The following is a 16,561-nucleotide window of genomic DNA, read 5'->3' as shown; positions in this document are numbered from 1 at the left end:
CTCTTAATCTTACTGGCCTTAGTCTGTAGCTCTCCCTCAGTTATTTCTCCTGCTGACCGACTGCTCTGGTTCCCACCCCCCGCCATATTAGTTTGAACCCTCCTGAATGACTCCAGCAAATCTACCTGCCAGGATATTGGTGCCCCTCCAGCTTAGGTGTAACCTGTCCTTGTACAGGTCCCACCTGTCCCGGAAGAGATCCCAATGATCAAGATATCTGAACCCCTCCTACACCAGCTGTTCAGCCACATGTTTAGTTGCACTCTCTTCCTATTCCTAGCCTCACTGGTATGTGGCACAGGAAGTAATCCTGAGATTACAACTCTAGAGGTCCTCTTTTTCAACTTACTACCTAACTCCCTGAACTCCCCCTGCAGGACCTTGTCACTCTTCCTCCCTATGCCGTTAGTACCAATTTGTACCATGACCTCTGGCTGTTCGCCCTCCCCTTTCAGAGTGTCCCATGCCCATTCAGAGACATCCTTGCATAGAGGCGGAAATGTCTGAGGCCTCTGGTGCACGGAGGCCTGCTGGAGACGAAAATTCTGCTGGCCCCAATCCAGATGCTGGGCCTCTGATTAGTTCTCCCTCAGCCTCTGGAGATGCAGCAGTAGAGCTGGGAAATGCAGGAGCGACTGTCAGCAGCACTGCAGCAACTGTGAGGCTGTTGGGAGGAGTTCCACAGCCTTCAGGTGCAGGAGGTGATGTCGGCATTGTGTGGTACCCAGGCCAACACTGCAAGGATGGCATCCGCAGTGGAAAGCCTGGGACAGGAAATGGTCGCCATGGGTGGCAGGCTCCAAGACATGGCCTAGTCACAGCAGTCCTGAGGCAAAGGATGTCCCGAGGCATGGTACATTGGGGAAACCATGCAGACGCTACGACAACGGATGAATGAACACCGCTCGACAATCACCAGGCAAGACTGTTCTCTTCCTGTGGGGGAGCACTTCAGTGGTCACGGGCATTCAGCCTCTGATCTTTGGGTAAGCGTTCTCCAAGACGGCCTTCACGACACACAACAGCGCAGAGTCGCTGAGCAGAAACTGATAGCCAAGTTCCGCACACATGAGGACGGCCTAAACCGGGATGTTGGATTTATGTCACACTATCAGTAACCCCCACAGCTTGCCTCCTGGACTTGCAGAATCTCACTGGCTGTCCTGTCTGGAGACAATACACATCTCTTTAACCTGTGCTTAATGCTCCCTCCACTCACATTGTCTGTATCTTTTAAGACCTGGTTGGTTGTAGGGATTCGCATTCTAATCAATATTGTGTAACTTTATTTTGTGTCTCTGTGCTCTGTTTGAGAGCAGATTTCCACACCGTCTGATGAAGGAGCAGCACTCCGAAAGCTAATGGTATTTGCTACCAAGTAAACCTGTTGGACTTTAACCTGGTGTTGTTAAAACTCTTACTGTGTTTACCCCAGTCCAACATCGGCATCTCCACATCATAGTCACAGCAGGCCATGGCCGATTCACAGCGGACCACTGCTGAGGACTTCAGTGAGTCTTGACTCACATCATGACTCGTCATCACTCTTCTTGAGTCATGGCGGCCCATGATTGAGGGGCTCGGGAGCATCCTGGTGACTCAGCAGGCCATGGCTGAGACACAGCATGGCTACGGGCCTTGAAAGCATGTTCCAGTCACAGCTGGACATGGCTGAGGAGTTGCAGAGCTTGGCCCAATCTCTGAGGGCCATTGCTGAGGGCTAGCACAATGTGGGGTGAATACAGTTGGGCCTCCAGTACTGGCTGGTCCAGGTGACGTCAGGCCGTCTGGAGCTCGGTCCAGCTGTTCCGCTGTCCCATGGAGTGACCCAGGGGCCCATTGGCATTCCAAGAGAGGAGGAAGGGCTGGAGCCCATGCCGGGGCCTTCCACTCCGGAGACTCCGACTGTCGCAAAGCCTTCTGACTCTCCCTTCCTGACACCGGTGCATCTCGAGGGCAGCAGAATGAACAGGGTGGCATGGATACGTCTGTGCCACCAGAAGGTTGGCCAGGGCTCCCCAGGTTCCAGCCCTCCAGGGATGCCCGCCAGGATGACGGGAAGCGGAATGCAGCTGACCACCTCCACCTCTGACATGCACCCTGGGGAGACACATCAACGTCTTGCAAGGCCACGTAAGACAAAGAAGTTGTAGGGACACCAGGAGGGCATGGGTGAAGGGCCATACCAGTTAGGTTTAGGCAATTCGGCACTGTTAACGATCACGTCCACCTGTTTAATCTCACTGTTAACTATTCTCACTTCAAATTATTGAAGTTTCTTTCATCAATAAATGTTATTGCACCCCACAGCTGTGACTACGATGTCTGTGATTATCCTCCAAAGGGGATGACTGTACCCTGATCTGACCTGGTGGGGCTCCGAAAGTTGTTGTGCGCGGACAACACCCTTCGGCCCACTACGAATGCGATCTCCAAATCCAAGTGCCTGTGGTATACTCATCATTGCTGCTGTTGCCACGCAGGTGCACTGGCCACACAAGCTGCCATGGCATCCCTAGAATCCAGCGGACCCTGGGAACGGGCTCCCTGCACCCCTCCCCACCCCCAACCCCGTGGCCCTGCAGGAAAGAACAAAGAAAATTACAGCACAGGAACAGGCCCTTCGGCCCTCCAAGCCTGCACTGACCATGCTGCCCGACTTAACTAAAACCCCCTACCCTTCCGGGGACCATATCCCTCTATTCCCATCTCATTCATGTACTTGTCAAGACGTCCCTTAAAAGTCACTACCGTATCCGCTTTCACTACCTCCCCCAGCAACGAGTTCCAGGCACCCACCACTCTCTGTTTAAAACATCTGCCTCATACATCTCTTTTAAACCTTGCCCCTCGCACCTTAAACCTATGCCCCCTAGTAATTGACTCTTCCACCCTGGGAAAAAGCTTCTGACTATCCAGTCTGTCTATACCTCTCATAACCTTGTAGACTTCTATCAGGTCTCCCCTCAACCTCCGTTGCTCCAATGAGAACAAACCAAGTTTATCCAACCTCTCCTCATAGCTAATATCCTGGTAAACCTTTTCTGTACCCCCTCCAAAGCCTCCACATCCTTCTGATAGTGTGGCGACCAGAATTGAACACTATATTCCAAGTGCAGCCGAACTAAGGTTCTATAAAGCTGCAACATGACTTGCCAATTTTTAAACTCAGTACCAAAGGACAAAGAACAATACAGCACAGGAACAGGCCCTTCGGCCCGCCAAGCCTGCGCCACTCATGTGCCCACTCGACCATTCTTTTGTATCCCTCTATTCCCATTCTGTTCATATGGTTATCTAGATAAGTCTTAAACGATCCCAGCATGTCCACCTCAATCACCTTGCTTGGCAGTGCATTCCAGGCCCCCACCACCCTCTGTGTAAAATACACCCCCCTGACATCTGTGTTGAACCTTGCCGCCCTCATCTTGAATCCGTGACTCCTTGTGTTCGTCACCTCCAACCTGGGAAAAAGCTTCCCACTGTTCACTCTATCTATGCCCTTCATAATTTTATATACCTCTATTAGGTCGCCCCTCATCCTCCATCTTTCCAGGGAGAACAACCCCAGTTTACCTAATCTCTCCTCATAGCTAAGACCCTCCATACCAGGCAACATCCTGGTAAACCTTTTCTGTACTCTCTCTAGAGCCTCCATGTCCTTCTGGTAGTGTGGCAACCAGAACTGGGTGCAGTATTCCAAATGTGGCCTAACCATCGTTCTATACAGCTGCAACATCATATGCCAACTTTTATATTCAATGCCCCGTCCAATAAAGGCAAGCATGCCATATGCCTTCTTGACCACCCTCTCCGCCTGTGCTGCCACCTTTAAGGATTTGAGGACTTGTACACCCAGGTCCCTCTGTGTGTCTATACTCCTGATGGTTCTGCCATTTATTGTATAGCTCCCCCATACATTAGATCTACCGAAATGCATCACTTCGCATTTATCTGGATTAAATTCCATCTGCCATTTCTCCGCCCAATGTTCCAGCCTATCTATATCCTGCTGTATTCTCTGACAATGTTCATCACTATCCGCAACTTCAGCAATCTTTGTGTCGTCCGCAAACTTACTGATCACACCAGCTACATCTTCCTCCAAATCATTTATATATATCACAAACAGCAGAGGTCCCAGTACAGAGCCCTGCGGAACACCACTAGTCACAGACTTCCAACCGGAAAAAGATCCCACCACTGCTACCCTCTGTCTTCTATGGCTAAGCCAGTTCTCCACCCATCTAGCTAGCTCACGTTTTATCCTGTGAGATTTAACCTTTTGCACCAGCCTGCCATGAGGGACCTTGTCAAATGCTTTACTAAAATCCATATAGACTACATCCACGGCCTTTCCTTCGTCAATCGTTTTTGTCACCTCCTCAAAAAACTTAACCAAATTTGTGAGGCATGACCTCCCTCGTACAAAACCATGCTGACTATCGCTAATGAGATTATTCAGTTCTAAATGCACATATATCCTATCTCTAAGAATATTCTCCAACAACTTCCCTACCACGGATGTCAAGCTCACTGGCCTATAATTACCCGGGTTATCCTTGCTACCCTTCTTAAATAACGGGACCACATTTGCTCTCCTCCAATCCTCTGGGATCTCACCTGTGTCCAGTGAAGAGACAAAGATTTCTGTTAGAGGCCCAGCAATTGCATCTCTCGCCTCCCTGAGGAGTCTAGGATAGATGCCATCCGGCCCTGGGGATTTGTCTGTCTTAATGTTTCCTAAAAAACCTAACACTTCCTCCTTTGTAATTGAGATTTTTTCTAACGGGTCAACACATCTCTCTGAGACAATACCAGTCAACATGTCCCTCTCTTTTGTGAATACTGATGCAAAGTATTCGTTTAGGATCTCACCTACTTCCTTTGGTTCTCAGCATAATTCCCCTCCTTTGTCCCTGAGAGGTCCGATTCTTTCCCTAACACCCCTCTTGTTCCTAACGTATGTATAAAATGCCGTAGGATTCTGCTTAATCCTGTCTGCCAAGGACATTTTGTGACCCCTTTTTGCCCATCTAAGTCCCTGTTTGTGTTCTTTTCTACTTTCTCTGTATTCCTCCAGTGCTCCATCTGTTTTTAGCTGCCTGGACCTCATGTATGCCTCTTTTTTCTTTTTGATTAGACCCACAATTTCACTGGTTATCCATGGCTCCCGAATCCTACCTTTCCTATCCTTCCTCTTTACAGGCACAGGCCTGTCCTGCAGTCCTATCAACTGCTCCTTAAAAGACTCCCACATGCCAGATGTGGATTTACCCTCAAACAGCCTCTCCCAATCAACAGCCATCAAATCCTGCCTAATCCGGCTGTAGTTAGCCTTCCCCCAATTCAGCACCTTACCCATAGGACAACACTCATCTTTTTCTATTACTATCCTAAAGTTTACAGAATTGTGGTCACTATTTGCCACATGTTCCCCTACTGCAACTTTGATGACCTGACTGGGCTCATTCCCCAGTACTAGGTCCAGTATAGCCCCCTCTCTAGTTGGACTGTCAACATATTGTTCCAAAGAGCCTTCCTGATTGCATTTTATAAATTCTTCCCCGTCCAGGACCCCAGCCCTAAGCGATTTCCCGTCTATGTGAGGGAAATTAAAGTCTCCCACTACAACAACCTTATTTTTTCTGCACCTGTCCAGAATCTCCTTACATGTCCGTTCCTCAACTTCCCGTGGGCTGTTGGGAGGCCTGTAGTATACCCTCAGCATAGTGACTGCGCCCTTCCTGTTTCTGAGCTCCACCCACAGTGACTCGTTACCTGACCCTTCCATATTGTCCACCCTCTGTACCGCTGTAATATGCTCCCTAACCAGCATTGCTACTCCCCCACCTCTCATCTGGCCAATGAAGGCAAGCATGCCGTATGCCTTCTTGACTACCTTCTCCACCTGCATTGCCACTTTCAGTGACCTGTGTACCTGTACACCCAGATCCCTTTGCCTATCAATACTCTTTAGAGTTCTGCCATTTACTATGTATTTCCTATCTGTATTAGACCTTCCAAAATGCATTACCTCATATTTGTCCGGATTATACTCCATCTACCATCTCTCCGCCCAAGTCTCCAACTGATCTATATCCTGCTGTATCCTCTGATGTCCTCATCGCTATCCGCAAATCCACCAACCTTTGTGTCGTCCGCAAACTTACTAATCAATCCAGTTACATTTTCCTCCAAATCATTTATATATATTACAAACAGCAAAGGTCCCAGCAGTGATCCCTGAGGAACACCACTTGTCACAGCCCTCCATTCAGAAACACACCCTTCCACTGCTTACCCTCTGTCTTCTTTGACCGAGCCAGTTTTGTATCCACCTTTCCAGCTTACCTCTGATCCCATGCGACTTCACCTTCTGCACCAGTCTGCCATGAGGGACCTTGTCAAAGGCCTTACTGAAGTCTATGTGGACAACATCCACTGCCCTACCCTCATCAATCATCTTCATCACTTCCTCGATAAACTTGATCAAGTTCATGAGACACGACCTCCCTGTCACAAAACCATGTTGCCTCTCACTAATACGTCTACTTATTTCCAAGTGGGAATAAATCCTGTCTCGAAGAGTCCTCTCCAATAATTTCCCAACCACTGATGTCAGGCTCACTGGCCTGTAATTACCTGGATTATTCTTGCTACCTTTCTTAAACAAGGGAACAACATTGGCTATTCTCCAATCCTCTGTGACCTCCCCTGTAGCTAGTGAGGATACAAGGATTTCTCTTAAGGCCCCAGAAATTTCCTCCCTTGCGTCTCTCAGTATTCTGGGGTATACCCCATCAGGCCCTGGAGACTTGTCGACTTTAATGTTTCTCAAGAACCCCAATACCTCCTTTTTGATCTCAATATGACTCAAACTATCTACACATCCTTTCCCAGACTCATCATCCACCAAGTCCTTCTCTTTGGTGAATACTGACGCAAAGTACTCATTTAATACCTCGCCTATTTCCTCTGGCTCCACACATAGATTCCCTCCCTTGTCCTTGAGTGGGCCAACCCGCTCCCTGGCTACCCTCTTGCTCTTTATATATGTATAAAAAGCCTTGGGATTTTCTTTAATCCTGCTGGCCAATGCTTTTTCATGACCCCTTTTAGCCCTTCTTACTCCTTGCTTAAGTTTCTTTCTACTTTCCTTGTATTCCACACTTGCTTCGTGTGTTCCCAGCCTCCTAGCTTTGACAAATGCTTCCTTTTTCTCTTTGATTAGGCTCACAAGATCTATCGTTATCCAAGGTTCCCAAAACTTGCCATACTTATCCTTCATCCTTACAGGAATGTGCCGGTCCTGAATCCCTATCAACTTACACTTGAAAGCCTCCCACATGCCAGATGTTGATTTGCTCTCAAACATCTGCCCCCAATCTACATTCTTCAGTTCCTGCCTAATATTGTTGTAATTAGCCTTCCCCCAATTTAGCACCTTAAGTTGAGAACTACACTTATCTTTATCCATCAGAACCTTAAAGTTTACTGAATTGTGGTCACTGTTCCCGAACTGCTCTTCTACTGAAACATCGACCACCTGGCCGGGCTCATTCCCCAATACCAGGTCCCTAGTTGGACTATCTACATACTGTTTCAGGAAGCCCTCCTGGATGCTCCTTAGAAACTCTGCCCCATCCACACCCCTAGTACTAAGTGAGTCCCAGTCAATATAGAGGAAATTAAAATCTCCCACCACAACAACCCTGTTACTTTTACACCTTGCCAAAATCTGCCTACATATCTGTTCCTCAGTCTCCTGCTGGCAGTTGGGTGGCCTATAGTAAACCCCCAACATTGTGACTACACCTTTCCTATTCCTGAGCTCTGCCCATATTGCCTCGCTGTATGAGCCCTCTGAGGTGTCCTCCCGGAGTATATTCTCCTTAACCAGTAGTGCAACTCCCCCACCCCTTTTACATCCCCCTCTATCCCGTCTGAAACATCTGTATCCTGGAATGTTAAGCTGCCAATCCTGTCCTTCCCTTAACCAAGTCTCTGTAATGGCAACAACATCATAGTTCCTAGTACTAATCCAAGCTCTAAGTTCATCTGCCTTACCTGTTACACTTCTCGCATTGAAATAAATGCACTTCAGTCCACCAGAACCTCTTTGATTAGCAATCCCATCCTGCCTGCTGTTTCTCTGAGTCTTACTGGCCCTACTCTCTGGTTCCCCTTCAGCTAATTCACCTTTGCTTTAGTTCCCACCCCCCTGCCAAACTAGTTTAAATCCTCCCGTGTGACACTTGTAAACCTCCCGGCCAGAATATTTGTGCCCTTCCAGTTTAGATCCAAGCCGTCCTTGTACAGGTCCCATCTGCCCCGGAAGAGAACCCCCATGGTCCGGATATCTGAAACCCTCCCTCCTACACCAGCTGTTTAGCCACGTGTTGAGCTGCACTAGAAGGTGGTGTCCCTGACCCCCACCTAGATGTAGGCCCAGGTGCCAGTGTGCATACAGAGATCAGGTAGGAATCAGACTTGTTTTGCATCTGGGCAGCATCATATTGTGCAACATAGCGAATCGTGATCACCCACCTAGCTGGACCATTAACTCGCTGACACAGCCAACCCAGACCCATCACTCTGGTGCAACCATGGTGCAGGAGAGTGAAAAGTATTGGTGGGGAGTGGGGGTTTGGTTTGGAGCTGTAACACCACATGTCCCCTAGTCCAAGAATCTTGTGACAATGAGGGCCTCTCTCACCACCTTGCCATGCCGGACCTTTGCCACCACCTGTCCTCCACCTCCCTCCTCCACATCCTCCTGGGCTGCCTCCACCCCACGGGTGTCTGGCTGGTGACCCTCATTCTCCAAGAACTCTCTCTGCTGCTGCACCAGGTTGTGGAGTGCACAGTAGGCCACACGATGCGGGAGACTGTCACAGGCCACTACTGGAGGATTTTGCTAGAGTGGTCGAGACAGTGGAACCACATCTTTAGGAGCACAATGCACCACTCCACGATGGACTGGGTGGCTTTGTGGGCCTCATTATAATGGGCGTCCACCTTAGTCTGTAGCTGTTGCCAAGTCCTAAGCGGGTAGCCCTTGTTCCCCAAGAACCATGCCAGTAGGCAGGGATGGTCCTGAAAGACCTCAGGGATTTCGGAGCGCGTAAGGATGAAGCTATCATGCACACTGCCTGGGTGTCCTGCATACACGTGTATGACGTACATCCTGTAGTTGCACACACTGAACATTCAGGGAGTGGAACCCCTGCCTGTTCACAAACCATGGTGCCTGGCATTGTGGAGACCGCAGGGCGACATGTGTGCAATTGATTGCCCCCAGGACGTTTGACATTCTGTGATGCCGGCAAATCCAGCAGCCCAGATTTTCTGCTGGGCCTGGCCCAGCTTGAAATTTAAGTAGTGGCCTGCCTGGGCAAACAGGGCATCCGCCACCTCGTGGACACACTTGTGCTCTGAGGACTAGGAGATCCCACAAAGGTCCCAGCTGGCAGCCTGGATAGACCAGGTTGCATAAAAGCTGAGGGCCACTGTGACCTTCACCAGCACTGGGAGTGGGCTTCCCGTTGTTGGTCGAGGTGCCAAATCACGAGGACCAGACATAGGTGCTGCACTGTCTCGTTGCGGAGCCAGAACCTGTGGCAGTACATGCTTCTGGCAACTCTTCGAAGTAAGAAGTCTCACAACACCAGGTTAAAGTCCAACAGGTTTATTTGGTAGCAAAAGCCACTTGCTTTCAGAGCGCTTGCTGCTCCTTCGTCAGGTGAGTGGGAGTTCTGTTCACAAACAGGGCATATAAGGACACAAACTCAATTTACAAAATAATGGTTGGAATGTGAGTCTTTACAGGTAATCAAGTCTCAAAGGTACAGACAATGTGAGTGGAGAGAGTGTTAAGCACAGTTTAAGGAGATGTGTATTGTCTCCAGACAGGACAGTTAGTGAGATTTTGGAAGCCCAGCCCTTCCAAATAGGGTGACCAGAATTGCACACAGTAGTCCAAGTGTGGCCTTACCTATGTCTTGTACAACTTCAACAAGACGTCCCAACTCCTGTATTCAATATTCTGACCGATGAAACCAAGCATGCCGAATGCCTTCTTCATCACTCTGTCCACCTGTGACTCCACTTTCAAGGAGCTATGAACACGTACCCCTAGATCTCTTTGTTCTGTAACTCTCCCCAATGCCCTAACATTAACTGAGTAAGTCCTGCCCTGGTTCAAACTACCAAAATGCATTACCTCGCATTTGTCTAAATTAAACTCCATCTGCCATTCGTCAGCCCACTGGCCTAATTGATCAAGATCCCGCTGCAATTGGAGATAACCTTCCTCACTGTCCACCATGCCACCAATCTTGGTGTCATCTGCAAACTTACTAACCATGCCCCCTATATTCTCATCCAAATCATTAATATAAATGACAAATAACAGTGGGCCCAGCACTGATCCCTGAGGCACACCGCTGGTCACAGGGCTCCAGTTTGAAAAACAACTCTCTACAACCACCCAAGCCAATTTTGTATCCATTTAGATACCTCACACTGGATCCCGTGAGATTTAACTTTATGCAACGACCTACCGTGCGGTACCTTGTCAAAGGCCTTGCTAAAGTCCATGTAGACAACATCAACTGCATTGCCCTCATCTACCTTCGTGGTTACCCCTTCAAAAAACTCAATTAAATTTGAGAGACATGATTTTCCACTCACAAAGCCATGCTGACTGTCCCTAATCAGTCCTTGCATCTCTAAATGCCTGTAGATCCTGTCTCTCAAGATACCTTCCAACAATTTACCCACCACAGATGTGAGGCTCACTGGCCTGTAGTTCCCAGCTTTTCCTTGCAGCCCTTTTTAAACAAAGGTACAACATTTGCCACTCTCCAATCTTCAGGCACCTCACCCGTGACTATCGATGATTCAAATATCTCTGCTAGGGGACCCGCAATTTCCTCCCTAGCCTCCCACAACGTCCTGGGATATATCTCATCAGGTCCCGCAGACAAGCTCCGAGGACTGCATCCCCAGACTGCTGCTGCTTTTCCCCCACCACCCTATCCCCCCACCCACTGCCTTCCCCAGCCAGGGCCGAGCCTTGAATACTGTAACCCCCCCTTGGGTGACAGACTCACTGCTAGGGGCTTGGATGGGGCAGAATCTGTGAGGAGCATCCAGTAGGGTTCCTTGAAACAGTATGTAAATAGCCCAACTTGGGAAGGAGCCATACTAGACCTGGTATTGGGCAATGAGCCTGGCCAGATGATTGAAGTTTCAGTAGGAGAGCATTTCAGGGACAGTGATCATAATTCCATAAATTTTAAGGTGCTTATGGATAAGGACAAGAGTGGTCCTCGGGCAATGGTGCTAAATTGGGGGAAAACTAACTACAACAACATTAGGTAGGATTTGGAGAGTGTAGATTTGGGGAGACTGTTTGAGGGTAGATCAACATCCGACATGTGGGAGTCTTTCAAATGTCAGTTAATTGGAATTCAGGACCGCATGTACCCGTGAGGATGAAGGATAAGTGTGGCAAGTATCGGGAGCCCTGGATAACGAGGGATATTATGAACCTTGTCAGAAAGGAAAAGGAAGCATTCATAAGGTCTAAAAGGCTTAGGACAGATGAAGCCCTTGAAGAATATAAAGAACGTAGGAAGGAATTTAAGGAAGGAGTTAGGAGGGCTAAAAGGGGTCATGAAAAGTCCTTGGCAAACAGGAAAATTGTAAGGCATTTTATACATATGTAAAGAGCAAAAGGGTAGCCTGGGAAAGAGTTGGTTCACTCAAGGATAGTGGACGGAATTTATGCATGGAACCAGAGGAAATGGGCGAGATACTCATAACTTTATCTCAGGGAATTAGTAGCGTAAATATGTGAGATTATAGGAATAGGGCCTGGGTGGGATTGTGGTCAATGCAGACTTAATGGGCTGAATAGCCTCCTTCTGCACTGTAGGGATTCTATGATAACATAAAATGGTGGCTGTTTCAATGTGGTATTTGTAGCCAAAAGGCTATGAATTTATGACCATATCACATTTTACATTTTTGTAGGAACTGAATATTGTAATTATGTAATTTTTATGGAATAATGTGCATATTTCTGTATTTATAGACTACAGTTTGCGCCGGACCAACTCAGTCAGTAGTCTCTCTCAAGTTGGTACACCTCTTCCAACTTCTGCATCCAGTCTGCTTCAATACACATCTAGACCTTACTCTTATCCTAGCTATCCATTGTCAACAACACTACCTCTTGTTAACAACAATCATATTGGACAACGGTTATATGTTTCTAGTCATGGGTCTTTCTTCTAAAGCACTGTAAATGGAATACCCAAGTTTTGTAAGTTTTTTTTGGAATGCAAGTTGGCTTTCTGAAAACATTTTTGTCCATTTGTTATGCTAAGAAATTTATTGAGGCACAAATGTGTAATTCTTTCCTGTGTAAGAACTTTATCAAATTGTTTTATGTTCTTGTTGAAGATTTAAACAAAGTGTTAATGAACTTGGCGAGTTTTTCATCACAGTAACGGTCTATTTGTTTGTTTCCCTTCAGTTATCTTGCACTTAAATGCCTACAGCATAATTCATGCACTGAAATTCAGACCTCTTACTAGGATTTATAGCTGCACTAATGTTCAAGAACAATGCTGTATTTTCTTTTCATCTTTCAGTGCTCACTGTCGTGCTGGGGTTAGTTTTCACCTAACCCATCCGTCAGGAAACTAATGATATTGGGTGCAATGCTACTTTTATATCCTTTCCAATTTGTCGTCAGTGGAGAGTAATATTAGTTGAGATGTAAAGCTGGTGTTCTGGCTGATAATGTGTTTACACTCGGCAAGTTAGGTTAAAATTAAAATTACCTACACTGTTTCAAATTGTTAAGCTTGACATTTTCTTGTTTTTGTCGTGCCTGCATGTTCTAGTTATTTAGAGAAAATTATTTATATTGCATTAGTTGAATTGTTGCAATCATGTGTTTAATTAAATATCACTAAAATTCTTCCTGGTTGTTTTTTTTTAATGGAAAACACATTTTAGGTGAGGTTCATTGCAGAATCATAAAATTCACATTATTTTAAAAAGCTGGCATTTTTTTCTTTTTCACTAGGCAAGAGACTTAAGTCTTGCTTTTTATATTTTAGATAAACAACTCTAATTTTATATGCTATATCTAAAAAGTAACCTCAGCGATAAAATAATTGGCTTGGAGTTCCCACATGATCACAATGCAGTTTGGGATAATTTGTGGCAATGATGTTTTTTATTTGTTCATGAAATGTTGACATTACCAGCACAGTGTCCGCTATGCATAAAACCAATGAGCCAGGCAAATATTAAATGATGATGAGAAAATAAAACAACCATGCAAAATCTCCTTGAAAAGGTATCCTCTTGCAAGTTCATAAAACTAAAGTTAAAGTTTATTTATTGTCACAAGTAGGCTTACATTAACATTGTAGTGAAGTTACAGTGAAAATTCCCTAGCCGCCACACTCCGGCACCTGTTCGGGTACACTGAGGGAGAATTTAGCATGACCATAACTAGCATGTCTTTCAGACTGTGGGAGGAAACCGAAACACAGAGGAAACCCATGCAGACACAGGGGGAACGTGCAGACTCCGCACAGAGAGTGACCCAAGTCGGGAATCGAACCCAGGTCCCTGGCACTGTGAGGCACCAGTGCTAACCACTATGCCACCGTCAATCAACACGGCCATTCATACTAATTGGGAAAAAAGTATTACTCCACACAATGGGTAGGATCTTCTGGACCCCAGCAGCAAGATGGGCAAGCCATGCAAAATGCCATCGACTTTGGTGGGACCAGAAGATCCTGCTGGCGGCCAATAGCAAGCCACCCCTGCTGCTGGAAAACATGCCGTGGCGGGAGGGGGGCAGAAAATCCTACCCAACATCTCTTACTGTTGTACAAATAACCAAGCAGGTATGAAAAAAAGCACTTTAAAGAAATAATCTCATCAAACGATCAGTCAAACAAAACTGGCAGTTCCCTTCACAGCTATATAACCATTGCCCAAAGAGTGTCAGACATTCATTATAAGATTCCATCTCACAACTATAATAACAAAAATTGCCAGAAATCTGTTTTTGCCAGTTGGAAGTGGCCTGACTCATTCCGCAATCAAGGATGAAATTGAACCCATTTACTTTTAATGAAATGGCAACCAGAAATGCATGTAGCATGAAGTGTGGTCTAAGCAATATCATCCTTTCTAGCAATTCGTGCAAATCGTGGATGTGCGTGTATCTGCACTGTTGCCAGGTGTTGCTTAAGGATGTGATGACTTTCTCCTCCTCTGAGGTTAAAGCTGGCCCCTCAGGACTGGTGTCTGCGGTTACTGAGGCTTCATCTGTGGGTGAATTGAACAAGGATTATGAAATGATCATTTAGGATGACTTCAGAAATACAGGCTTTCGACAAATACACATGTATTCTCACCATTGAAAAGTGCTAATGAGGATTTAAGCAATGTTCTTTCAAAACTGAGGCACATGTTCCTCTCCAAAGGCTTTAGGCTACCAAGACGAACTTATGAATGCATTCTTCCCACCTCACCTGCATTCTCCATCAGTGCAGAGACACACACCTCAGTGGGTACGAGGTGTAGTTCAGTCAGGGTCTCACATTTTGGCACTACATGGGCACAGGTCAGCCAAGCTCATCTTTACTCCGAGAACTGCTGGAGAAGAAGCATCTGCAACATCCCAAGTTGGATGACAAGTCTCTGGGATGGACCCTGCAAGAGAATCTGCAAGAGATGGTGTCAGAGATCCTCAACAGAGTGGCATGTGAAGCGGCAGAGTCCGTCTACATGCTCTCTGATGAAGTGGTGCTGACATGTGCAAGCCTTGAGATCTTAATGATGATGTTGGAAAACCAGGGGGAACCTGCTCCAGAAAAATGTCCAAATTCTGCGGGAGTGGGAAAGGAACATCTCCAGGAATCAGGCAAGGGTCCGAGGGCACCTAAAAGGAGGGGAATGGTTGTTGGACACCCCTGGACATTCTCTGAATGCACCTGGCCCTTTGTAATCTCCCCTTGCTTGTGCCCCCTCTCAGCTTCATCGTCTCTGGCCACAGAGGGAGCAGCTGCCCCAAAGCAGGACAGCCAAAGGAAGCCAGACCCTCCAAGCCTTGGGTCTCCAGAGGATGGCCAATAAGGTCATCCAAGGCAAACAGAAGAAACTGGTCAGCAGGTAGCCTCCTCCCCTGCTGCGAGGTTGCTGGAACACCTGGTACTAATCTATGGGCCAAGTGCTGTAAAATGGGTTTAGAAAAGATAGCTATTTTGTGGCTGGCATGTATACGAAGGGCCACTTTCCGTGCTGTAAAACTCTATGACTCTATGAGCTAACTCCCATGCAAGCATCATGAGATGTTCCCCATACGGATCTGCATAGTTTCATGGAGCCATGGTTGTTCACTTCAACATGCAGTGCAATATCTTAACCCCCCCCCTGTGACCCACAACTCCCTCCCCACCCCATAACCATTGATCCTCCCCCCAGGTGTAGCATCTGAGCTTCCCACAATTATCCTTCAACCTGCTCCTATCACCCTAAATGGTGCAGGTGAATGTCCATGTCTCCTACCTTCCCAAGGAGCCCACCCCATGAAAGTAGATCTCCCCCACCCCATTCTGCTGATTCCCAGAATCCACTTCTTGTGTGTCCTCTCCCACCAACCAGCAGGACTCCTTCACCTGTTATCGCCAAACCTGAACCCTCCCACTCTACCTGTTCACAAAGCATCTTTTAACCCTCACCATCCCTTCATATCACTAATTACATCAATATGCCCCAAGGACTTATTAGTTGACACCACAAATCCTTCATGGCACAAATCAATTTCTGCCTACCGGACTGCCTGGATCTACTACAGTTCGCCTATCGCCACAACAAATCCACAGCAGACGCCAACTCTCTGGCCCTACACTCAACCCTGGAACACCTAGATAACAAAGGCACCTATGTCAGACTCCTATTCATAGACTACAGCTCAGCCTTTAACACCATTATTCCTATGAGACTCATCTCCAAACTTTGTGGCCTGGGGCTCGGCTCCTCCCTCTGCAACTGGAGCCTCGACTTCCTAACCCACAGACCGCAGTCAGTAAGGATCGGCAACGACACGTCCATGATCATCCTCAACACCGATGCTCCACAAGGCTGTGTCCTCAGCCCCTTACTATACTCCTTATACACTTTTGACTGTACGGCCAAATTCCCCTCCAACTCAATTTTCAAGTTTGCTGATGACACCACCATTATGGGTCAGAACTTAAACAATGATGAGACAGAGTACAGAAAAGATATAGAGAATCTGGTGAACTTGTGCAATGACAATAATCTCTCCCTCAATGTCAACAAAACAAAGGAGATAGCCATCGACTTCAGGAAGCATGTGAAGCTGGAGGGCATTTCCCTGTCTACATCAATGGGGATGAGGTCGAAATGGTCGAGAGTTTCAAGTTTTTAGCTGTCCAGATCACCAACAACCTGTCCTGGTCCCTCCATGCGGACGCTATAGTTAAGAAAGCCC

The 16,561-nt window shown here is 47.1% G+C and overlaps 1 protein-coding gene across 1 annotated transcript in view; it reads left to right on the top strand.

Annotated features, from left to right (window-relative positions):
* rbm46 (RNA binding motif protein 46) overlaps window positions 1-12,306 on the top strand; it is a 180,383-nt gene extending 168,077 nt beyond the window's left edge. Inside the window, exon 4 of the mRNA XM_078212050.1 lies at window positions 12,104-12,306. Within this exon, the coding sequence (XP_078068176.1) occupies window positions 12,104-12,306 (203 nt within the window). The remainder of the gene's footprint in view (window positions 1-12,103) is intronic.
* The last annotated feature ends 4,255 nt before the right edge of the window (window positions 12,307-16,561 follow it).

Source organism: Mustelus asterias, chromosome 1 (assembly GCF_964213995.1).
Source record: "Mustelus asterias chromosome 1, sMusAst1.hap1.1, whole genome shotgun sequence".
Lineage (NCBI taxonomy): Eukaryota > Metazoa > Chordata > Chondrichthyes > Carcharhiniformes > Triakidae > Mustelus > Mustelus asterias.
The sequence above is the reverse complement of the archived record's forward strand: the minus strand, read 5'-3'. Positions and strand labels throughout refer to the sequence as shown.